Source organism: Haemaphysalis longicornis, unplaced genomic scaffold (genome assembly GCF_048455015.1).
Source record: "Haemaphysalis longicornis isolate Haplotype H1 unplaced genomic scaffold, Haemaphysalis longicornis Haplotype H1 scaffold_1, whole genome shotgun sequence".
NCBI classification, from domain to species: Eukaryota; Metazoa; Arthropoda; class Arachnida; order Ixodida; family Ixodidae; genus Haemaphysalis; species Haemaphysalis longicornis.
In genome coordinates, this window is record NW_027526203.1 from 323,778,733 (window position 1) to 323,803,864 (window position 25,132).

Genomic DNA, 25,132 nt, shown 5'->3' on the forward strand with positions numbered 1-25,132 from the left:
AAACGCACACCAACTATAGTTTGAAAACAGCAACACCACACTGCCCCACTTTTTCTAAAGCGGAACTCGCGAGAGAAAATAAACACGCTTCTGCGTAAGCTACTTCGCTGATTTTGCTACGATTTAATATTCTTGTTTAGTCGAAACAGTGAGCTTCGCGCTTGCTGGAATATGTGCAAATTGCGCGCTACGCCTTTGTCAAAGAAATTTCAAGCGGTGTAATAATAATTGGCCATGGTTTCTAGATTCTGAATGTCCTATAAAGAGTGCTTTTAGATTGATAAAAAACCAAGAAAAGAACAGGGTGCTGCTAGGTACCTATGGAGGATTCTCTAAAGTCAAGAAAAGGAAGCTGCGCCGGGCCGGCAAGTATGCACTTGCGAACACGGCGTGGCGTGCCGTTCCCCGGGCATATTTTGGTAGGAGAGCTCAGAGCAATGCGCCGGTGTGAGAGACACCTGCACGGATGATTGTCAACATTTACATAAGAGCGGACTTACCTGGCTGTTGTCGAGTGCACTTGAGATATGTGCACTACTCGTGTTGCATTTATGCCAGGAATGCGTGCACCTGCTCTCATAAATCGGCTTGTTTTCTCTGCGTCTTGTCGGCGGAGGACACGCCTTTAACAAGCCGCTTGCTCGCTTGCCTCTGACTCTCCGGTTCACTTGCTTACTCGCTGGCCGGCTCGGTCGGAAGGTTCGTTTTTGCCCTCGATGACGTTCTCGGGGAAAGGCCTAGTGCATTTTATGCATGTAATTATCTGCGCATGACGATGAGTATGGTGAAGCGTACGGTGGAAGTGCGGCTTGAATTAGGCATCCTGCACTTGAAGGTACTTGAAAGATACGAAACCACCATTGTTTACAAGAAGCAAGAAGGCGGCGGATAGATCTAGGATAAAATTTTTACGCACTAAACGTACCGGATTTGCACGATTCTAACGCGAACCTTTTTCACTGAAAGTAGCCTGATTATTTACGCGTGCGTTGCAATCGGGATCAAAACCGAAATCGGCATTTCAATGTTCCCCGCTTTAGTTTTAATGCCAGCAGGAACTGGATAAGCAAGTTTATGAAGCACAATGTCTTCCTGCTGCCGCAGTTGCGTGAGTCACATAAAATGTCTTCTGGCAGGTACGTGGTGTCGTGTATTTTACGATTGCGTGGTAGAATCGGCGTTAAATTATTTTTCAAAATTTTATAACCAAACTAACCTGAGCGTTAGAATAGGGGGCACGTTACAATCTTGAAAATACGGTAAGTAGACCAAGAAAAAAAATTGAAATCGTGCGAGCTCGAAGCCAAGCCGTTACCATTGAACCCAGAAATCGTAGCAGGTAGACCAAACTTGGTGTTTTTTTAACCAGTTGCTTCCCCGAACTAGTAGATGGTTCTGTATTTATCAAGGATGGGCTGGTTGCCCCCTTTTCGGAAAACTAAATGTCACCCGCGAAGCTGTTGGAGGTAGTGGCGTAGTTCTGGATGCACGATGGTTGCAGGACCTTCTCTGCTCGTTTCAGTTTTTTCTACCGCAGGATCCTGTATATGATCCCCACTACTCCACCGCTCTCCGCTTTATTGTAATGATGTGGGTTTGGGCCATCAAAAGTTAGTGTGATATCTTAACTGGGTGTGATGCCATTATTGATCGCGCTGTCACCGATGACTCCCCTACTGACTTTGACATCATGTCTACCCTTAGAAGTTTGCCGCACCCCTTCCTCTCACCAGTAATGGGCTTCTCTTTTTAAAGCCAGCGTCCTTGCAGCGTCTAAGTAGGCAGCTCCATCGGATCGCGTAACGGACAGGGACGTGTCTCTTACGGACGTGGTGACAAGTACATATAGGTAACATCTTTATTTGTTCGCGAGAACCTTGTAGGCTTTGCAAGAAACTTAGCTGTCGCTACAAAGTTGGTTTTGCCCGCAAAACGTTTTTCCCGCTCAAGTGTTTTCCCGTTCACTGCCCCGCATCGACGAAGATGGAGGCGACATTCGCGTATGGCTTACAATTAGCGTCGTTGACTATTCGACGCGTACAGTACCAAGACAACGACAACAATAATTGTTTGCATCTAGCTTCTTGGCCATACCGTTGTATAGGTGGAGGAGAAGGAGGTTGATGGACAGAGTGGTGGTTACAGTAATTGTTTTGATTGTTCGAGTTTGTTGACCGGGGACGAAGATGGACACGAGAATCCGCAGAATTGATTGATTGATTGTAGGGTTTAACGCGCCGACGCAACGCAGGCGATGATGCGCGCCGTAGTTGACAGAACTAGTTTAATATAGCACTTTATCTAGCACAAGAAAGCCATGTTTTATCACACACGTTTGCTGTAACATACTGGTAAAGCGAGGGTATTTTTTTCGTCAAGCCATCCTGTAGTTTTAAGGAAAAAAAAGTAATCGACGACGTTTCGAACACACGTGAATACCCGGCCAACACTTAGCACAAACCCACCGCCATACAATCAGGAAATGCATTTTTGGGACATGCGATACGCTTGTTTCTTTGTGGATTTATTCTTTTCCGCTGCGTTTTTTTAGAAATCGGAAATACCAGAAGCCACTGCCCTTGCAAGCACTGCATTAGAGAGGCGGTATCAGGCTTCTGCCCCGAATCCCGCGGCAGGCTCAGTCCAAGCGGATACGATGTACAGCCTCCCAAATTTTTAATAATATAGCGGGAGCGATGACCGATCGGCATGTCAGCGCCTTATCACGGTGTTCACCGGCAAAGTAGGCGAGGGTACGCGCACGCGCATGGGACTAGCTGTTGTGGGAGCGTCGTCTGCTCCGCTGTTCTTCTCAGGGCAACACACCCCCTGTTTTTCTTATCTTGCAAGGCCGTTTCGCTATCGCCACAGGTAGCTAAGCAGCGTGGGGCACAAAGTCATTTAGATGCAGTGGCAGGGGGTGTGTTATTCTGAAGGAAACAGCGTAGCAGACGACACTCATACAGCAGATGGCCCTATGCGCGTGCGCGTACTCGCCTATTTCGCTGCTGAACACCGTGAAAAGGCGTTGGATTGCCGGTCCGTCGTCACTCCCGCTATATTATTAAAATTTGGGAGGCTGTACAGGCATGGCCACTATTAGAGGTAACAGTGCCGAGTAGTGCCACGACTAGATCCGCGGGAATCTTGCAGCAGTGCACAATCGTCGCGTCGGTCCTTGAGATAGGGTTCCGCAGTGCTTGGCGCTGCGCTGGTGGTGGCGAACTGCGGCATCGAACAGTGGCTCCACCTGTACATCGTCCATGTTTTATTGCACTTTATTACCGAGTTACTAAAGAGAAATACGACATCGAACGAGCGCACGCCGCCCTTATTGACGCCAACAGGAGTGCGGAAAAATAAAGGACGTCGTTAGTAACTCAATCATTTCTGCAAGCACTGTAATGAAGTGGCGCTTCTCTGACCTGCCGGAACATTTAGATATTCTTAAAGGAGCCATGAAGACAAAATAAAAGTTTGTTTTAATCGAAAGATCTCGTGTTTTATAGCGTCCCCAGCGCTTGCGCGGCAGCAAATGATGCCGTATTCACTGAGAAATTAATTAATTTAGGTTAAAATTTTCATTCTCTTGCCAAATCGTGTGTTTTGGTGACGCCTACAATGAAGTCATAACGGCGCGTATACAAACAAACTTCCACTGTGCAATTCGGCTCTGCAGCCTTGCTTGCCGTCAAACCTCCCAGGTGGCGCTAGCATACTCAGCACTCCGCCATTGCTTTGTTTTTGACCGCATTTACACCTGGCTTGTTTTTGTTGCGGTAGAAAGTAATCGCTTTGTTAAACATGGGTATGCTTGGCAAACAGGGTCACGTAAGGCAACGTCGCTTACCCCAATCGGCCAGCGTCGTATAAGACAACTCCAAAGCGTCAGACTGCTGTGCAGCTAAAACAAGCATAGTGCACCAAGTACCAACAGCAGTGCGCACCGGTACTTCTATGTTTACGTGTATTTTCGTTACTTTTGTTGTTTACCGCACCATTCTTACTGCTGTAAAATGAATATGCATTGCATTTAGGCGCAAATAGCTCGTTCGGCAAGCTTATAAGCTCTGCCTAAATTGCGTTTACTTTTGCCGGCTTCAGCCAATCGCACAGCTGGGCTCATATGACATCATAGGTTCTGTTGCGGGAAATGAGCTAGCGGGTCGCATAGTCATTCCCTTTTTCCCGAATTATATAGCTTATTCGAGCGAACAGTGCGTTAAAAGTGGTGTCAGTATGATTCTAACGAGGCAACCTTTCGAATGAACCATACTTCTGTTTTCTCTTCATGGCTCCTTTTAAAATATTTCGTGCCCGTCGAAAAATATATCTCCCGCTTTTATGCAATACGTTAACATGCAACACCAATGCGGGGTAAGCGCTGACGCGCATACGCGCACACCTGCGCGTAAGATCAAACGCCTAAGCAACCGGTATGTACGTACGTACACACGCATGCGTGCACAGATTGCATGAACATCTGCTACATCATAAATCCATTAGACCCCCGCTGACGCTTTTCTCCACGTTCGGGGAATTTGTGCAGGTAATATGTATACGAAGAAGTTGGTGGACAGGGTATCATTTGTCAAGAATCCGACAGTCGAGGCCTGAGCGAGAGTCTTGCAGGACATAGGAGAACTAGTTATTTTTGTGTGTCGAAGTCAGGGTTGAAAAAAAGACGGGTTGATTACAGTTGGGGGGACTTAAATTTGTTTCGGTTCTGATCCGGTTCGGCCAAATCACGTACCGGATCGATTCACAAACCGTTCACCAGCTTTGAAGCAGTTCTCAAACTCGGTTATAACTAAGCGCGAAGAAAAACTTGGCTGGCGATTACGATACTCCCTAATGCGATATTTGGGAGCGGCAGCAATGCGCTGAGGCAGCACTCACTCGTGGGTTCTCTCGACGGCAGCGATGATGAGTCTCTGCGGCGGCGGCGCGAAGTGCGTGTCAAGAAAGGACCGCGAACTGCGTCTTAAGCGAACGCACATGATACACAAGTGCACGCCCCCCTCACGTATTCGCCAAGCGTCGCGCCGTCGAGCGCCTCGTGCGGCACTGTCCCCACCCCTCCTCCACGGCGCGCACTTACGGAGAGCGCTGGCTCGCGCCACGATGGCGAACCGCCCTCCCCTCCCAATTTTGCGACACTCTCCTCCTTTTCTTTCTTTCACTCGTCGGTATTCTCATCGTTCTCTCGCTCACGACGATAGCGACGCGGCTCAGCCCAGACAAAGGGCTGCACCCTAAAATAATCTGCGTAGTTCAAAGGGACGAGGTAAGAAAAGTGCAAGTTTAGTTCATTCAAAAGGCCGCTTTGTCGCAATAACAATCGTGCCAATTTTAGTGAAAACTTCAAACAGTTAATCTAGATATTTATAAAAACAGACGAATTAGTTTCTGTCCACCAGCCATTTTCCCGCCGATCCCGTATTACGTAACATTGAGTTCTTTAGGCGACTGGTGGGTGCCGACTAAAACGGCAGCTAAGAATCAGGACTGTGCAATTTAGTGGTGGCTCCAGTCTTGTTTCAGTGCACCACTTGAACGGTAAGACAGAGTTAACACAGTGATAACTTTTTTCGCTTCTTTTATGTCCGTTATGACGATGGGTAGCAGAACCTTGAAAACTTTTTTCTGAAAGCGTGCTTCGAGGCCGTAGTACAGTTGAACGAAGTACCAGATTTAGTTGATTCAAATAAAACAAAATTGTATTTCGTCTTAATGACCCCTTTCACGCCGCAATCAGAGCGTTTCAGGAGACGCAGCAGGGGAATGGCGCCAACGAGGAAATTGGGCGTCTTCGGTGTTAAGCTGTACTGCTACCTGTGTACCTGCACCACTAAAAATCAACAAAAAAAAAATACCGGGAGGGCTTAGAACTTTCTAAGAATGTGAAGGCAAAAGCCTAGTTAGACCTTCTGTTGATGTGCAGTTGAACTTTCTGTTGAATTTTGCGATCGCGCCCGCCACCACTTGACCATCCTGGACAGCACCCTCCGAAGATCATTCCGCTCACTCGCCGTCGCTAGGAGCCTCCGGTTTTCTCCAGTTGGTACCTTCACTTCTCAAGGCGGTTTGCTTTGCACGTGTGGCGGCTTCCTACTTTCCTCCGGCGGTGCTATTTCCTTTTCCCAGCATGCATCATCATTATCAGCCTATCTCCGCCCACTGCAGGGCAAAGGCCTCTCCCATGGATCTCCAATATCCCGGTCCTGTGCTAACTGCGACGAATTCATCCCCTGCAAACTTCTTGATCTCATCTGCCCATCTAACTTTCTGCCGCCCCCTGCTAGGCTTCCCGGTTAACCCTCCTATTCTGTGTACCTCACAACGCGTTCCATGAAACATTGAGATCTAAGGCTTTCGCCTTAAAAATTGTGCAGAAGTTCTGAAAATTGTCTACGAATGCCTAAACATTATTTTCTGCCGCTCTGCTATACACCGGGTCTCTTTAAATTCGGCTTCACTTCCATACACAAGCACATTGCTAGAAGACATTTTACTCGCGTAACGGAGGTCATCTTATACCATCGTAGGAAAGCTTCAAGTATCCTTATGTATACCTGTTAATTATTGAGTGCGACAAGTAGGAACTTTTAGGGTGTAGGTCGCCGACTGGTGGTGCAGCAGTATCCTGCTGTCCTCTTGCCCCTGCGCATTTTAAAACTAAACGAGCTAGGAAGCTCTTTCCGTGCCACCAAGGTATAACAGGATAATAAAGAAGGAATCTTGATATTGTGGCTTTCAAGATACGTAAAAATAAGATAACACATGCACGAAATAATTCGAAATTTATTCTTCGTACTTTATTTTCTGTTGATGTAAAATTCTTCTATAGTCGCAGCGAGACCTATGACTGGAAGAGACCTATCGCTTGCAGTCTGCCGAGAATGCGCAGCCTTGCTGTTTGCGAACGACCGGCAACAACTACCAAATATTGGTGCGCATCCATTTCCTCATGTTGTGATCAGTGCTCTGAATAATGTGAGTGGGGGGGGGGGGGGGGGGGATGTGTGGGCGAAAACGAAGTTGGTGGTACGTGAAAGAGAAAGGACCGAAATGACATCGACCGGGGATCATAAAACAAATGAAAGGTCGAACCGCTTCGTCGTGCACCGGTAACTGATCAATATATTTTTTTTGTTCACTTCCCTCTAGAGTTCAGTGTGCTAAAAAATACCCGTTCGGGTTCGGGTTCTGCTCTTCGAAAAATGCCGGTTCGGTTCCAGTTCGACACTCTGGTGGAAACAGAAATTCTGAAATGTTTGCAAGCAAGAAAGGAAGAGAAACATGCGCCCCGGTTGCGGCCCGAACCCACAACCTTCAGATTGCACTTCCGATGCGGTAACAATCCCGCTAAAGTTTCCGCTAACTAAAAACAGACTAAGGATCCGGATCCAGGAAATGGAGCATAATACGGCCACCCGGATGCATTCTGCTCCACATCCTGGATCTGAATCTTTAGTTTGTTTTTGGTAGCTTTTATATTTGATTGATTGATTGTAGGTTTTAACGCGCCGACGCAACGCAGGCGATGAGGCGCGCCGTAGTGGAGATCTCCAAATTAATTTTGGCCACCTGGGGATCTTTAACGTGCCCCGAAATCTCGTACACACGGGCGTTTTTGCTTTCACCTCCATCAGAAAAGCGGCCGCCGCGGCCGTGAATCAAACCCGCGAACTCGTGCTCAGCAGCACAACGCCATAGCCACTGAGCCACCGCGGCAGGTCAGCTTTTATATTTGACTTTTCATTTTTATTTTTCTTGCATCAATAGTCTTTATTTACGCTATTAAAATGATTAAGTGCGTTAATTTCGCCGAGTAAGCAGCTTTGGGCACTTCGGTTGGTTACATAGTTTGTGTTTTTTTTGCTCATTTTTTGTGTGTATGCTTGTTTTACAGGTTAATTATGTCTTAATCGAGTGAGGCCGGTGTACAAGGTGACCATTTTATTTTGTTCACATTTACTTGTTTTTATTTTTATAATGCGTTCGTTGTCTGTAATTCACGTTGCCAAATGATCTCTGTTTACCCTGTTATGACGATTAAATCTGTAACTTCACCAATTATGCGTTTTTGCGCAGATGCAAGGCATCGCATGGTTTGGGCTCTGAAGTTCTCGATATAGAATGCGGACGCGCCAATTAAAACTGCAAATACGCTGACGAAATCAAGAAGGTCTATCCAATCCGGCGACCGCTCTCGTTGAAGGGCAAGACAGCAACATAAAAAAAAAACTTTGCCTGGGCTGACGTGTTGATTCAGAACCCAGAGCGTTATGTCAGCGAAACGGAAAGACGGAGTTAAAATGCTTGCGCAGTACAAAAGCACTCTCAGATTTTTAAGCTTTTCTGCTATCTCGGAGACCCCGCTCGAAGCTTGTTCGAGAACGATGACACATCGATACAAAAACGGGACGATGACAAGGCTACATTCGCAACTACTTTTAGTGCGGTAGTACGCATATAACAAGCCGAGATTTTGCTGGCGGCTGTAGAACGAGGTATCTCAATGAAACCTTCGCAGTGTTTGTCCCGGAGATGTAGGTGTTTTGAACTGGCTGACCTTAAGATGCCTGAATAAAAGAATGTCAAATTCTTGAGGCGCGTGTCAAACACAGAATATTTTTGCCATATTGGTCGGTCTGTAATCTCTACACGATATCGTGTGTGAGTTCGTCGCCGAAGCCACTGGGATCCAGAAAACCTTTCACGTGTGCAGAAAGCAATATGACCGCCCATTCAATCCGCTCGTAGCGGATGACGTCCTTTGCGGCTCTGTAATGAGGCAAGTGAATGTAGCAAAATCAAACACTCAGTTAAATATGGGCTAGGAAGACTCAAAGCACGAGTAGGAGAGCGGCCGAGCAGACAGACGAGATGAAGTGAGCTTAGAGGACGAATGCACCACGACGATCCGTAGGTACAACTGCAGGAAAAAAAATCGAACGGGGTTTTAGGCACCGAAGCTATATACACCTGGGCTAATAGGCGCACCGCATAGTGAATGGCTGCGGCATAAATTCTGGACCACTAGCGGCGGATTTTTAACGTGAACCGAATTCACTCTCCAGGGGCGCTTTTGTTTTACGCCTCGATCTGAAAAACAGTCGCTGTGGACTATAAACAAACCTGCTACTTTGTGTTCTATAGCGCAGCGCCTTCGACACTGAGCCGCCACTGCGGATGAACTGGGGCAACAAGGGATTCCCCTGTTGTCACCCCCCGGCCGTCCCTTCGGGCCCGGTACTCGGAATCCAGGGCTATCTGGTGCAAGATGAAAACCAGCGGCGCCACGGTCATAAATTAGCAGCAGCAGCGCCCGTGAAATTGGGCGAAGAGCCAAAGAAAGATTGGCTTTAAAATGTGATGTGCGATGTGACAATGCGCCATGCAGGTGTGGCGTTTTGCGTTGCGTACTCCTCAACTCAGATGAATATTTCGAGCGAAATTGCATGTTCAGGTTCCCGTAGGTGCAGGGATTGGGTGAAGTAATTACGGTGAATTGCGGGGAAGATGGCTGACAGAAATACTTAGGACTATAGCCCTCCACTACGACACGCTTCATAGCCCAACTGAGCTTCGGCGCGTAGGACACCCGTTTAAAATAGAAATGTTAATTGGCTTTGTCTTGACGGTCACCTAATTGCAATTGGTAGGCACCTTGAATTTGCTGTAGACACTGGTAGGTAAAACGATTTGGAATGATCTACCATCAAACATTGTTATTGAACCGAATCATTCATGAAATTTACTAATGCTTTGAGCAAAAATACCGATGTATAATATGTATCATTTCATTGCTTCCTTTTACTCAGTTCTTGCGCTGTCAAATGGCGTGGGGTCATATTTACGTGCGGTAATACTCTGTAGTTCGTTCTAGTTACTGTACCAATAGCTGATCTTCATGTTCTACTGAATTTTTCCTACTTGTTTCCACTGTAGCGATGTAAATGATTTTTGCCATTTTTAGTTCTTGTGTTTATTTGGTTCTTTTGTAGTTTTTGTCACACCAGTGTAACCCCCTTACCCTATGTAATACCCTTCCCGGAGGGCCTTTAGGGTTTTTTGAAATAAAAGAATATACGATTGATATCGTACATGAATTAGTGCAGTGACAATTATCTCGAACCACAACTTTACCAGCGCAAAGTTGTTAATTGCACCGTACAAAAAGCCAAGGAAAATAGGAGTGTCGGTATGGGCAGGAAGATCGATAGCTTAAACACCACTAAAGGGCGAGTTACCATTTTGGCCACAGGGCCTGGTATTTGGGGCCCCAGCGGACGCACCTGCTTGAAGTCGAGGATGGCCTCAGTGAAAAACTTGAGGCCCATGACCTCCTCGTCCTCGCGGCCGTAGCGGAAGGTGAGCAGCACCATGGCGTAGACGCGTCGGTCCTTGAGATAGGCCGGGTCCACGAGCACGACACCGTCGATGGCGCTCACGCTGGTACGACTGGCTGCGTGCACGAACTCGCGCGTGCTCAGGTACAGCGTCAGCCTGCTGTTGGGGCTCTGCTTCTTGTACACCCTGCGAGTAGTGCCGCGCGGGGGGCAAAGCGCCAGCTGAGCACCGGACGTCGGCTGGACTCTCCACAGTAGGCCACAATTCACCGCGTGCATGTTTCCACTCTGCTCCGGAAAGACAGATTTCAAGAATTTCCCGACTTGCTCGGAAGGAAACAAGAAGGATCTTCCGGTTTTCAGGGGGACACAAGCAGTCGCAAAACTGTGAGGGAATGAAATAAAATTTGTTCATTTAAATTGTAAATAAAGTTTATTATCAAAACCGTTTCATCAGAACTGCATCAAATGTGTAGATCTAGAGGCCTCTTACAGCACACCAAAAACATGCGTTCAACAATAGTATAACCGGGTCTGGAGCTTCGACCACGATAAAGTAACACCTGATGATAACTTAGAGCTCATATTTAGATGTTTGATGTCCAGATTTTGGGCGCGCTAGTTCATCAACATTGTTCACGTTCTTAAAATTAGGAGTTATAAATGGCTCATTTATTAAGGGGCGGGGCTTAACTGAAACGAAATAGGAACTACAGAAAGTACCTTTCGCAATCCTTTTTGTTAGTTTTGCACAATCTCACATCTCCAGACATGACAGATGTTACGATTTCCAATTACAAGGACACTGATTCCGTGACAACCTGCAACACGCACACACACACAAACACAAAAAAATTACACCATCTTCCCGTAGGGGAACCCTGAGTAGTATGCGAAGCAGCCATGAGGTCTACTGAAGTTCCCATTAGTTTTCAGTTCGTCGTTTCCGTTGACGTTCAGCTTCGCGTGCCTTCGTTGTATCAGTAGCTTCTTGACGTAGTTTGAATGAGTGAAGGACATCAGGCGCGTTCGTACGACATGCTCCCGTCTCGGTTTGTAGCGCAGTGGGAAGAGCGCCACGTACCTCCCGTTGCGGCCAGAGAGTCGTGGGATCGAAACCGGGCGCCGCATAACTATTTCTTTTTATAGTGGACTGCGCTGACGTCAGCTCAAACGCTGACGGGGCTGAAGAGACGCGCATGCGCAGTGGAGTGCGGACGGCGGACAACAACGACAACGAGGGAGGAAGGGACACAGCCCCGATCATGAGATGCTTCGCATCTAAAAAAATCATCGGTAGGGTTGTATAGTTTTGTTTGTGCACATTGCACCTAAGTGGCTAATCCCTCCGTCCAAGGGGAAAATCTGGCGTGCAACGAGGCCCGACACGCAATTTGACACGAAAAACCTGGTCTGTGTTGCGACCCCTCGGAAGACCTGTGTCGCCATGGCCATGTGCACGCTGCGAATCTCATCACGCTTGCATTGCATAATGTCGCAGGGGTAGCACGTTTTTCGAGTCAGATCGTGGGATGGACTGGTCATTGGTCCACCTCACCCGCTTGACCTCGACGTTCCGTCATTTCCGTGCATTGTGTTTTGAGGCTGACCCACGGACGCTCTTTGAAGTGTAAACACCGACGCGATGGAGGTGCCGCCAAGTGCGTGCAGACATTTTGAAAGCTCCCAAGAAAGCGCCCTCGTCAGTGAATGAAGACAAACCTCACAGAACACGTGTTGAAGACAATCAAATAGCAAAAAAAAAATCAGTCTTTGCACGTCATTCTTTCTCATTTTCCAGCTGCATTACCCAATTAAACAGTTCTTGGTAGGTGTTTTAAACGTGATAAATTAGCTCTCTAGATCGTTCGGTTACATGCTAAAGGATATCTCAACCGAATATCGCTTTTTTTGCCAACAGTTGCTGTTGTTGTTGAAAAACTAATTCTTTGAGCCTGGCGATGTGAAAACGTCGCAGTTACGCTGAAGGTTTGTATCCCCTTCCCTGAGCTTATTCTGGCTTACCGCCGTTACTCATACCGCGTTTATGCGGTACCGTCACGTTGACTTAAGTTATCGAGTATTGGAATGCTTTTTTTTTTTCGGGCCCGTCTGATAGCGCGTGAGCGTCATCCTTGCGTTGTCTGCTCCCGGTCTGGCCTAAACATAGAACAGCACAGTGCTCGTCTGTGCTTATATTATTTCTTTTAAAGTCTTTCTTGGGATACTTAAACGCAGAAATTTTGGTCTGTCTGTCTGTCTGTCTGTCTGTCTGTCTGTCTGTCTGTCTGTCTGTCTGTCTGTCTGTGACTCGATTCAGCCACTCGGCCAAAGTGAAACTGAATCTGCGCTACCCCCAGCCAAATCTAAACGTCTAAGTCCGGTGTTAATGTTCCTACCTGTCAACATTGTTGAACAAGAACAAGACATTACGCAAATATAAGGCACAAAATTAATACATGAGTGATATTTGCAGTGTTTTTTTATTACAAAATTCACGGATGCTTGGTTTCTGTGATAGCAAATGAAATACTACACCAAATGCAGAAAATCGTCGCCTGCTGTTGCCCGCGCTACCTAGCGGCATTTAAAAAATCAAACGGCAACAGCAACGAAAAGTTCCACTAGATAGGTTCCACGTTCCGCTTGGAACGCTCGTTGAGTTGGGCAACCTGATTCTATATACGTTGTAGTAGGGTGCCTCAAGTCACACGCGTCTCGGCCGTACGGAAGCGCTGGCATCGGGGCACCCGACTTAGAGCAGTGGAACGCGGTAAATTTAAATTGACTTGAGCAAACCTGTAGCGTGTGATCTTGGGAGGAGCGAGACGGGAGAGGAACAGCATGAGAGGTGAGAGGGAAAGAGAAGGGAGGCATTTACTTGCCAGGGGCGCCAGTCGACTATCGTCTGTCGTCGACATTTGCAACGAAAGGACCAGATACGCCGCCATTTTTTTACTGTCGCACACTTTGCACGCACCTTGAAAACAGGCGTGTTTACACTACTTCCGTGCACTGCGCACGTTAAGTTCGACCAGCTTTGACTCCAGTGGTGCGCGCATATCAGGATCACGAATTGTTTCCGCTTGATTACTGTGTTTCTCGTAATTGAGAAAGGAGTACATCAAACAAACAGATTTATGGCGGCCTGATTGGTTTTTCCCGGCACGGCAGGCTACCTACATTCACAAATGCTTGTTTTGCGGCACAGCGAGCGTAGCACGATTAAGTAATTATTCGCGACATTATTGACAATCGATAAGCTTGTTTAATCTCCAATTATATTTAGTCCCAGGTTCCAAGCGAGAAATCATGCCTTGAAAGGGTTAGTCAGCCCCCGTCAGCTGCTGTCAGCCTGCATATTCGTCTCTTCATGGCCTCATTTTTCGCCGTGCCAATCGGGCGGCGGTCGATGAAGACAAAAAAAGTACGGGCTAGCTACAAATTCTATGGTACTTAAGAAAAATAACCTTGTTTATTTTGGCACCTGCTGGTGGCACCAAACACGCACCTTAATTTACTTCCTACAAAAAAAATAATCCAGAAAACAAACACGGAAACCGCAGTCAGTACAATTATATTGAGTCGATATTGTTATTTTTTAGCGCTTATATTTCTTTTGCCGGACAGCACAGCACGGTCGGGGGATAACAATCATCGAAGTATTTTGGCAGGAAACGAAAAAGAAATGCGCGCATGGGAGGCGACACCTGGTATTTACTTTCGTTTAAAATGTCGAGCGGGGTATCGCGGGGATGGAGACAAGCAGAAAAAAAGAAATCCAAGAAGGCGCACATGAGTTAGGTGGAAAGTAGTATATACAAAAAAGAACAACGCTCCTCATGGCTCGAAATCTCTTTACTGCTGGTTTGTTCGTTTTTCAACTGTGTGTTGCCATTATTATTTTTTAAAACTCATTAAGCTCATGTGACGCTGACAATACTGACTTATCTGTCTGGGTACGTGACGTCGCGAGTCGGTCCTTGCTTACTGACCGGCCTCTGCTTCCTCTTGAAGCCGCAACCCGGAGCTCTCTTCACCTCCAGTTGTGCCGCCTGATGGTTTCAGCCTTGATTCCCCGTCCTCTTTTTTTTTTTCCCGCGCACATTTATTTCTTCATAGCTAGCTTCAGGTGAGCCGTTAAGGAAGGAGCTTTTAAGCGGACCGTCCATTCGTTTGCCTTTTTCTGAAATCTTGTGGAGAGAAGGCAGGCAGGCTTGTTAAAAGCTTGCTTGCTCTCGTCGGTAAGTAGGGTTGCGTTAATTCCATCACACCGACGAAAGCATTGACAACCTCGCCACGCGTGCTTGTTGTTGCAACCACCAATCCACGTACTTCAGGTAGAGAAATAGAAGTACAGAGAGTGGAGGTCACTCGTTTCTCAAATCTTCGAAATAACATGAATACTGTGACGAAATTTGGTATAAAGTAGATCTCTCACGTATCAACATTTGCAGCGGCACTTTGTTTAAATTTAGGAAGCTAATGAGAACAAAGGTTCGATAACTTGCCGCTTGACTTTATTTGGTTTTGGCACTGCAAAAGAAAAAAAAAAGGAACAAAGATTTACTAGAGGATAAGTTGGGGAAGGGGTGCAAGATACAGATTTGCAGAATCAAGGCAGTATAACCATATATTGGCATCGTTCGACCGATAAGTGTCCTCGTAACATCAAATTTCGTCGTGCCGTTGCCAACTGATGGCGGATGTGAACACAAAAATTGGTTGTAATAAGGAATTCTTCGTGGGCATTTGCGTCACGAAAAGATTTTTGTTTAAAAACAAAAGACCAGCGGAACAAAATTTAGATCCGTGTCACAAAAAAACGCTGAAGCCATAAAACATGAGAAATTTCTTGGGAAGTTGCTGACAGCATTCCGCTGATCGGAGCAGGATATATGTATTATAAAATTCCTGCCATAGCTCGTTGTCTTGTTTCCCGGCGATCACACTCATGTTGTCACGAGTTTGATCACCGGGAAACCTAACCAAAACAAGACGCTTAGAACGTTCGTTAGCTATTTTCATAGCCGCACCTGAAAGGGGGTACGAATTGAATTTTGTTCTTGTCAGCAGCAGCACTGACGCATCATATTGAATACATTCTCGATCTCTTCCATTTTTCATCGCACTCACTCCTTTGGTTCCCAAACTATACTTGTGAACCACTTTGCACCCTACGCTCGCCGTGGCATACGCTTTGTGTTTGGATAGCACTATACGTGATACGTGGGAATGTTGAGCGCATACTACAAAGCCGTTAACAACAAACGAAGTGTCCCTCAAATTATACTGAACTATTTATTGGGGAAAGTTGAGTGAGCTGGTAAAGTTCCAGCATTATTAAAATAGCGTGAACTGACTACAGCAATAGTTCGCGTTGAAAGGGTCCTGTTGGAAGGCGAACAGCGGTGTTCCTTGCCGTCTTTTGCAAGGCATGCTTTGTACATCTTCTGTTTACGATATCATCATTATCTGAAAGCACTAAAACTACGGTGCACGTAATCTACTACACAGATAAATTGCGTGACATGCGTGATAACAACGCCTCTGTATCGCTCACCAAAATCAAGATAGCGTGTTGGCCCAAAAGCCAGCTTTTGTAAGGGCTCGCCCACACGATATCAGTTTTAGTCGAGCTTATTTCCTTTTCTATGTGTGTGTCACAAGTTTGTGGCTGTGCGGTTGCTGTACCTTCCTGGCTTGCTTAAAGGCCAACTGCACTCAAATTTCACGTGGACCAAATTTATTTTTAATGCGTAGTAAGTACCCTCAAATCAGCTGGGACACAAGTGGTAGCCCCGTCAAATGCCTCGTTAATAAGTCAGAAACGTTTAAAAAAGACCACGCTGCACCTACCGGCGGATCGCGTAAAGAGCCATGACGCGCCTGTGACGTTCCAGCCGACGGGGGCTTCTTCCTCGGGCCAGCCACGCAGCTGGAGAACCGGTCGAGCTCTGCTGCGCGCGCTTCACCCATGTGCTGCCCGTACGCGCGTAGAGCTTGCGCGCAGACATTCCCCCGAGCTGGTGGCCGTCCGGCCGCTCGCTGGACGGCTGCAACGTCACTACAATGGCCGCGCTCTCCTCGGTTTCGGTTTCAAAATCGCCGATTTTTGCTGGCCGCTTGCGGCGTCCACGCGCGTATTTCAGCTGTTGTATTTTGCGTGTTGCCTTCTTTTCAAGCAGACTATACGAAAATAGGGTTTTCAAGAGGTCGAAATTTTGAGTGCAGTTGGCCTTTAAAGGGGCCATGAGGACAAAATGTAAGTTTGGTTGAACCAAACTTGCCTCGTTAGAATCATGCTGACAACACTTTTAACGTAAACTTCGCTCAAAAAAAGCTGTTTAATTAGAAAAAAAGGGAATGGCCATGCGACCCACTAGCTCACTTCCCGCAACAGTACCTATGATGTCATACCAGCCAGCTCTGCGATTGGCGAAGGCCGAAAAAAGCAAACGCAAATTAGGCAGAACCAAAAGCTTGCCGAATGAGCTATTTGCGCTTAAATTTAGGGCACATCCTTTTTATATCAGTAAGAATGGTGAGACAAACAGCGGAAGTTACGAAAGCACACGTAAACATAGAAGTACCGATGCGTACTGCTGTTGGTACTGCGCGCACTATGCTTTGTTTAGATGCAAAGCACGGCGGGGCTTTGGGATTCTCTCAGAAGACACTGGCCGATTGAAGCAAGCGACGGTGTCTTACGTGACCATATATGTCGAGCGAGCACCATGTTTCACTAAACAATTATTTTCTCCATGAACAAATACAAGCCAGACTTAAATACGGTCACAAACAAACCAAAGACAGAAAACAGCTTGTTATGGTGTGGTGGCGCTATCTAGGCTGACTTACAGTAAGCAAGTCTCCGCTCCACACCAAGTTTAGCTGAAAGACCTGTTGTTATGATGTCATTGCAAACGTCGTTCAAACACACGTTTTGGCGGGAGAATAAAAATTCTAGCTTAAATTGATTAATTTCGCATTGAATAAAGCATCGTTTGCTTCCGGACAAACGCTGGGGCCACTATAGAACACGAAATATTTCGAATAAAGCAATCTTGTATGTTGTCTTCATGCCCCCTTTCAGAGTTTTGTTCCAAAATAATTTTTGAGTAAACGGTCCTGTGTGTCTTTTTTTTGCTCATGTGCGGTCTGTTTGTGCATTCTGGTAATTATAACCTCTCAGATTATGCAGCGATGAAAGTAAGAAAGGTATGGCGGTGTCTTTAAGAATGCCGGCCACGGCGCCTTCTCATACAAGTCGCCAGTTGCGTAGTCTGCCATACCCACTCACGTGCAGTTCAACGCATGTAAAGGATCCCAGTTTGTTCACGTAGCTACCGACTACAACAGGTTTTCTTTGTATTATTTTAGCATGTTATTATGTTGTTAACGAGTTCGCATGTTAGAAGGACTGCGATAAGTGCCATTTCATATGCAAGGTGAGCGAGAAACTACCAACACTAATGGGTCCTTCAAAAGCCTCGTGAGAAATTAGTGATCAAACATATTCGTAGAAAAACAAAAGCACGTTCACAATAGCTGTTAAGTTTTTACAAACCATAGATTAGGGGACTTTTTTAGCTGAATAAAGAAAGTGAGATATGAAACTTTCGGTACGAGTACTACTTAAGAAGAGACGGAATGAGTGCCCCAGGGATAAAACTGAACTGTATAACGAAGTTATTATTCGGAAGAGCATCTCAACTCAATACTTCGCGAGGACGAATCCAGAAAGTTTCTCAAAAAGTCACTTTACAAAAAAATTTGTGGCGTCAGTTCTGTGCAAATGTTAATAGCTGCTACGTATATTACACTGCCTGTCGTATTCAGCAACGCCTGAGAGTACGAAGATTTTCATTGCGCTGTGTCTATCGTTTGATTTGCACACATCCAGTGGGAATTATTTTGGTCGAGCGTTGCCTGTATAGCATGCCGAACAGGTTGCGTGGTGATGGCAGCTGTGGCTGCGTAGAAAACTCAGTAGCGTTGTTGCTCGACGATACTGACGATACGGCGCTTTCGCTACGCTTCGTGGGCATGCGAAAGAGAGACACACAAGGCGAGGTATATCTAACGTACCGCACTTTCTCGCAAGAAAACGGCACATTTCAATGAGCGCTCAGCTTGTGCGGCTCTAGTGATATTTGTTAGTTAATGAGGTGTAGAATAGTTTTCGATCACTGTGCGTCCTACCGATCGACATGACACTCATTTGGTCGCCATTTGACATTTTGGCCGATGTTTCCCGCCTTTATCTAAAAGGTCCACTAATGTCCCCAGATACCTTGCAGTGAAACTATCTGGTAGTCAAATAAGCTCTTTTTAATTGCCAGAAATGCTCATTGAAAATACGAACAACAATAAAATTGAGCTCAAAGGAAAAAAAAATATTACGTGATACAACATTCGGAAAGTTGCAATGAAATATTAAATAGGTAGGAGCATTTCTCAGAAACTATTACCAATTCTTTTCTCGAAAACATTTCTCGCAAAGTATTACCAATTCTTTTTTTCTAAGGGCCATTGTTTGCGTTGGCATTTTTAAGTATGGTGGATTAATAAATGCAGTGAGGAAGCTAATAGCAAATGATGTCAGCAGGATTCCATTATTGTTTTTTTTATTACCACATTTCTATAACAGCGCTAGTGAATAGTGCTACGGCTCTCATAGGAGAAAAAACAAGAAGCGAAGGAAAAAGCCTCTGGTGCCGGGGAGTGAGAAACAGGAGACATCTCCACCCCCCCCCCCCCCCCCCCTATTTCCAATGCATGGCCCAAAAATGAGTGTCATATAATAATACACGAGGGTTAAAGATATACAAATAAAAATTGCGTATTCTTCATGCTCAGTGTGTCACGCTGTAATCCTGTAATCCTTTATGCACGTCTGATTCATGACCGTGGAGGTCACGCCCCGTTAGGCAGAGGGCACGGGGGGCCTTTGTGCTGGCTCTAGGCTTCTCGCACTGGCCGCCGCAGACTCATAATGTACGCGTTAGGAGCAGGCGTGCGAAGAACTCACTGTCTTGTTCTTCCCTGTTCATCGTTTCTTTTTAACGTTCTCCGTCTGCAATTTTTTTTACATTTTGTAGATAGCGCTTTATATATTTCCAATTCAACAAGTCCTGAAAGCGACATTTGGCACTCAATGCTTGAACGTCGCCTCCAGCAAATGAAGTGAAATGTTGGCTTTTCCTATAGCACTTGCTTTTCTAAAAGTGCACTGCCATTCACTTTATCTTCCCTTCGAAGTGGCTTCATTAGAGTTACATGACGTATCTGAAAATGCACGCTTCCAGGAGGGAACACCATACATAGTAGAGCGAACTGTCGCCGCACTGCGTTCTTTGAAGTTACATCCATCGCGCTCCGCCCCAGTGCACCTGAAAATGACCACCCACCACAATCAAGCGAGTCTCGTAAGCAAATGACGGGGTCTAGAGTACAATTTGGGACGAAAGATGAGGTCTGTTCGGTAGCAATTGGCATTGCGAGAATTATGAGTTCTATTGCGGGAATGCACAAACCGCATTTAGGGGTACGTCAATCTCCGAATTTGCTCATTTAGAGGCTACAATGGGTCATTCAAGTGTATTGTGTTGAAGTAAAATTATTCACTCTTTAAGATAACTTTTTTTACCGGCACGACGCACGAGCTTAGCGTAGTGCATCTAAGTGCGGTAGATATCCAAGTGCATACACTGGGAAGATACTGCCTGACACCCGCACTCCAATCAATAAACACGCATAACCGATTTAGGTTAGTTTCCATACGTGTTCTCATCTGAAATGTAAGTGAAACACTTTTGGTGCTTAAAGCATGTTTGGACAAGTTAGTACGGGGTTCAAGGTGTTCCTTTGTGTTTCGTGATATAGACTGCCGGTATTGTTTCAAACACCAGGTGGGAGAATATTCCTTTTCAGTTTGTGTCCCGCAGTGAGATTCAGCCGCAATAGTCTTGAGGAAATGTGTGCAGCTTTTATATGACGATATCTGAGTTCCGGTGACCACTCCATACGCTATTTTTATCGTTTTTTGCAAGCCAAGGTTAGCAACACCGAAAAACCAGGGACCATAAAAGTTCCGGCTAGAACCCGCCGCGGTGGCTCAGTGGTTAAGGCGTTCCGCTGTTGAGCACGAGGTCGCGGGTTCGATTCCTGGCCGCGGCGGCCGCTTTTCTGATGGAGGCGAAAAGCAAAAACGCCCGTGTGTACGAGATTTCGGCGCACGTTAAAGAGCTCCAGGCGGTCAAAATTAATCCGGAGCTCTCCAGTACGGTGCGCCTCATCGCCTGCGTTGCGTCGGCGCGTTAAACCCTACAATCAATCATAAGTTCCGGCTAGAAGATTCTTCCATTTAGGCTCCCCCATGGCGGTTTAAGCTCGTCTCTTGCGAGCACTCGGGCACGCCCTACATGGAGGAGGAGGAATAACGTTTATTTTTAAGGGAAAAGGGAGGGGGAAAGGAGAGTGGGTGGTGGCCTCAGTCCAGGCCGCCTTCAGGCCCCCCAGCAGCCCTCGCCCGGGAGATCAGGTACTCCTGATCCTCGAGCTGGAAGCTGGTCAGCCTGTGCTCCCACTGCTCCAATGTAGGTGATGGAATTGGGTTGGGATGTTTGGCGCACTCCCATACGAGGTGATAGGTGGTGTTTGGTGTATTGCATGTTGTGCAGTTGTAGGGAAAAGCAGTTGGTGAAATATGATGCAAAATTGCCATGTTGTAGTAAGTCTGTGTTTGGATTCTGCGCCAGATTCGAGTCTTGTGTATTGAGTGATGGGTGAGGAGGAGGGTAAAGGAGGCGCTCCCGGCGATAATGATATAAGATGTCCGTGTATGTTTTTGGGACTGACTGGCTGGGCGAGGCGATTGGAGGTGTGTCGTCGGCCTCCCTTGGGAATGCCCGGTGTAAAATGTCGCGGGCAGCGGCGTGAGCCGCCTCATTCCCCGGGAGGGAGGCATGACCAGGCGTCCAAACAATGTGAATGGTTGGGAGAGTTTTGGCGTGTTTTAGTAGTGTGAGCGCATGCAGAGATATTCGTCCTGATAGGTAATGCCGGCACGCCTGTTGAGAGTCAGTAATGACTGTAATAATTTGCTTTTTGCTGGAGGTGGCCGCTAGGGCGATGGCTGTATCTTCTGCGACATCGGTGTCGGTTGTTCGGACTGTTGCAGCTGAGATTGATGTCCCTTTGGAACCCACGACCACTGCAACGTGGGCCTGGCGGTGGGGATTTCTTGCGACGTCTGTATAATATACATCCGGATTGTCGGTGAATTTATTTATTAAGTATCTTATTCTCGCCTGTCTTCTCCCTTTGTTGTATTCCGGGTGCATGTGTCTTGGAATGGGGGCTACTTTGATGTTGGTTCGTATGTTTAATGGGATCCGGGTGGGCGCGTTAGATGGTGCAGGGATGGGGTAGCCCAGTTTGTCCAGAACCACCCGTCCCGTTGAACTTAGAGCTAGTCGATTTAGTTGGCTTGCTCGTTGCGCTTCCAGAATTTCGCTCAAGGTGTTATGGAGTCCAAGCTTGAGTAGGTTGTCTGTTGTGTAAAGGCTGGAAGTCCCAGGGCCAGCTTATACGATTTCCGAATTAGGGCATCTATTTTAGAGTGTTCCTTGGGGCGCAGTTGGACGTATGGGGTGCCTTAGGCGATGCGGCTGGTCAGAAGTGCCTGGACGATGCAGCAGGTGTCCTGTTCTTTAAGACCGCTCTGCTGGGTGCAGATCCGTCGGATTAAGTGCATCAACTGCATGACCGTGGTGTTAAGTTGTGGTAGTAAGTCGGTACCGGAGCCGTCTGCATGAAATGGCACACCCAATATTCGAAGTGATGTGACTTGAGGTACCGGGCTGGACGCGATGCTGACGGTTGGGTCGGGCGTTGGGTTGGGTGGTCTACCTCGTGTGCGTGCCCGAAGAACCAGTAAAGCTGACTTGGTAGGGGCGCACGCAAGGCCCCGTCTTTCCAAGTACTCCGTCACGAAGTCTATGGCCTGTTGAAGCCTGTCCTGCTGTTCTCCAGCTGATCCCGTGTTCGTCCAGATTGTAAGATCATCGGCGTAAAAGGCGTGATGTAGTTCGGGGATCTCTGAAAGCTGGGAAGGCAGTTGAAGCAGGGCAATATTAAATAGTAAGGGAGAAATAACGGAGCCTTGAGGCGTGCCTTTCGACGGTGTTGCGAATGTGCCCGTTTGTATTGGACCCAGTCGAATTTTAGCGGTACGACCTGACAGGAACGCTCGTACAAAGTTGTACGTCGCTTCTCCGCAGTTGGTGTCTCGGAGTCCTTGGAGGATCGCTTCGTGGGTGACGTTGTCGAAGGCGCCTTGAACGTCTAAAGCCAGGATGGTACTGGGGGTGGTTTTGCTGAGGTTGTCTATAATTTGTTCTTTCAGCTGCAGCAATACGTCCTGGGTAGACAGATGGACGCGGAATCCGAACATTGCGTGAGGGTAGAGGTTATTATCGTCAAGATGTTCTGTCAGTCTACGGTTCACCAGGTGTTCGAAGAGCTTTCCAAGGCATGATGTAAGCGAGATTGGTCGAAGGTTTTCAATGCTGATTCGTTTGTGAGGTTTCGGAATTAGCGTTATGTCGGCGTGCCTTCACTGTGGTGGTAGGGTGCCGGCTAGCCAATGTTTGTTGAAAAGTGCCAGGATGGACTCCTGCGTGTCTTCGTTCAGGTTTCGTAGAAGTTTATTGGTAATTCTGTCCTTGCCTGGCGTGGTGTTACGGGTCAGACGCTCAAGTGCCCCCTGTAGCTCTTGCATTGTAAAAGGGGCGTCCATGCATGCGTTCGGCTCGCCTTGGTACGGAGGGTGATTTTGTTGCCGCTGTTCTGTGCCGAATAGTTTGTTTTGTATAGTTCGCAATAATTGGTCCGGTGGGTTTGGGTGGTTATGCACCAGGCGTTGGATCTGCTGTTGCGTCGTGGTCTTGGATGGTTTTGAGCCCAGTAGATGTCGTAGTATTTTCCACGTTCTTTTAGTGCTCAACGTGCCACTTAATTCACTACAAAATGTTCTCCAATTTTGCTTTTGCAGTGTTAAGGCATACTCTGCTGCCTCTTTGGTACGATTCTTTTTTTTCCCGTGTCACCGCTTTTACTCGGTCATAAGCCAACATTTCCATAATATTGTCCCTAATAAATGATCAAGCATCATTTGAAAGAGGAGGCAACCACCTATTGCATTAGTGAAAATTATCCAACGTCTTAAAATAAACCAATCCTCGAAACCCCCGCTGCTGCCCAGAGCAGGCGTTACCGGTAACGAACCCATGTTCATTACCATAGAGTATTTTACGCTTCCTAAAAGGGGCACTACACCTGCAAGTAATAACAAATTTTCCTTATCTGTGTGCCGCAACACTGACGGGAAAAGGTTGACAGAGTTTTGCGGTGCTCTAATTCTGAATGGCGTTCTCGATAATGTCAAAATAAAAACCAACTACAAGTAATATCCCAAAAGATATTTTTCTGGGTATATCCACTTCATAATAAGCTTACATTTGACTATACATTCAAAATTATGGGTAATCAAATATTCGATATCCAGACGTATTATCTAAAGGCAGTAAAAGTATTTATGTCTAAATTTGCGATGCCTATTTAATTGATGCGAGTAGTGTTCATCTTGGTCTGCTGCAATCGAATTGTACATCTTTTAACATGGCGGTCCCGGCACTAGCCTTTGGTTATCGATCCGGAACTATTGTACCCAAGTCTATTGTAGAGTATTATATTCTCAAATAGAAAAAAAACGCGAAATGGCGCACCCGCCTGACCCACTCTCTCCTATTGCTTATCTTTACAACCATTCCCAGGTGACAAACTTAGTATTCTTGTCTATATGTCACTCTGTAATCGGAGACGGCCTACTGGATCCTAGACATAGACAGCTGCACTGTAAAAATGAGTTTGATGGGTCGGGAGGGAGGTGGGGAGGCGCCTTGGCAGCAGTTCGCACAGGACGCCGAGTGAGGTAAGGGCGACCCTGTGCACAAACACCCATGTGCTGCGCAATGCCAGTGCACAAGAAATGAATCCTGGTGGCTGAAATTACACGGAGCCCTCCTCTACAGCATCTCTCATTAAACCAAACCAAGCCAGTCGTGAAATGTTTGCAACAATACATGCAACTGGGACCGCGGAACTTAAAAGGAACAAAACGCGAGGTGAACGCTACCTCCCCTGCAAGCATACGGGTGAGAAAAACACAGCAGCAACAAAAAAAGAAGCGCCAATGCCGTTCGCGGCCAAGCGCGCCACGCATGCGCAATGTCGCTCCCGCTTGCTATCAGAGCGGAGCGGACCGTGAAACTTTACTTATAACTTGAGCGACCTAATTCCAATGCGTATCTTTATTTTGCGATGACGTTTTGGTTTGCCCACACACAGGGCACGTCGAGGGGGATACGGTTATCGCTTAGGTAAACATCCCCCTCGCGAGGGGCACGATCAAATGCAGAGCATTTCCGGGGGCGCACGACGTTAAGTAGTTTGCGTTACGTTAATGTTGTTGCACTCGTGGCAACTGTTGACGAGAGTGCGCGGCGATGAGTGCGTTCCAGCCTCGCCGACACCCGCCTTTATCACGTCACGATCGCGCCACGCGCGCGCGATGCTGACGTCACGATCACGCCCCAGATGTTGTCGATCCCGCGACGCGCGCGCCTCCACCTGTTGGGCGCGAACCGACCGCGGAGAGAGCGCGCGATGCGAGCGGAGAGTAGGCGAGGAGGAGCGGGGCTGACGAG

At 47.0% G+C, this 25,132-nt stretch overlaps 1 protein-coding gene across 1 annotated transcript in view; it reads right to left on the reverse strand.

Annotated features, from left to right (window-relative positions):
* LOC144159576 (phosrestin-2-like) overlaps positions 1-25,132 on the reverse strand; it is a 360,527-nt gene that overhangs the window by 108,610 nt on the left and 226,785 nt on the right. The window contains exon 3 of the mRNA XM_077691156.1: positions 10,305-10,545. Within this exon, the coding sequence (XP_077547282.1) occupies positions 10,305-10,545 (241 nt within the window). The remainder of the gene's footprint in view (positions 1-10,304; positions 10,546-25,132) is intronic.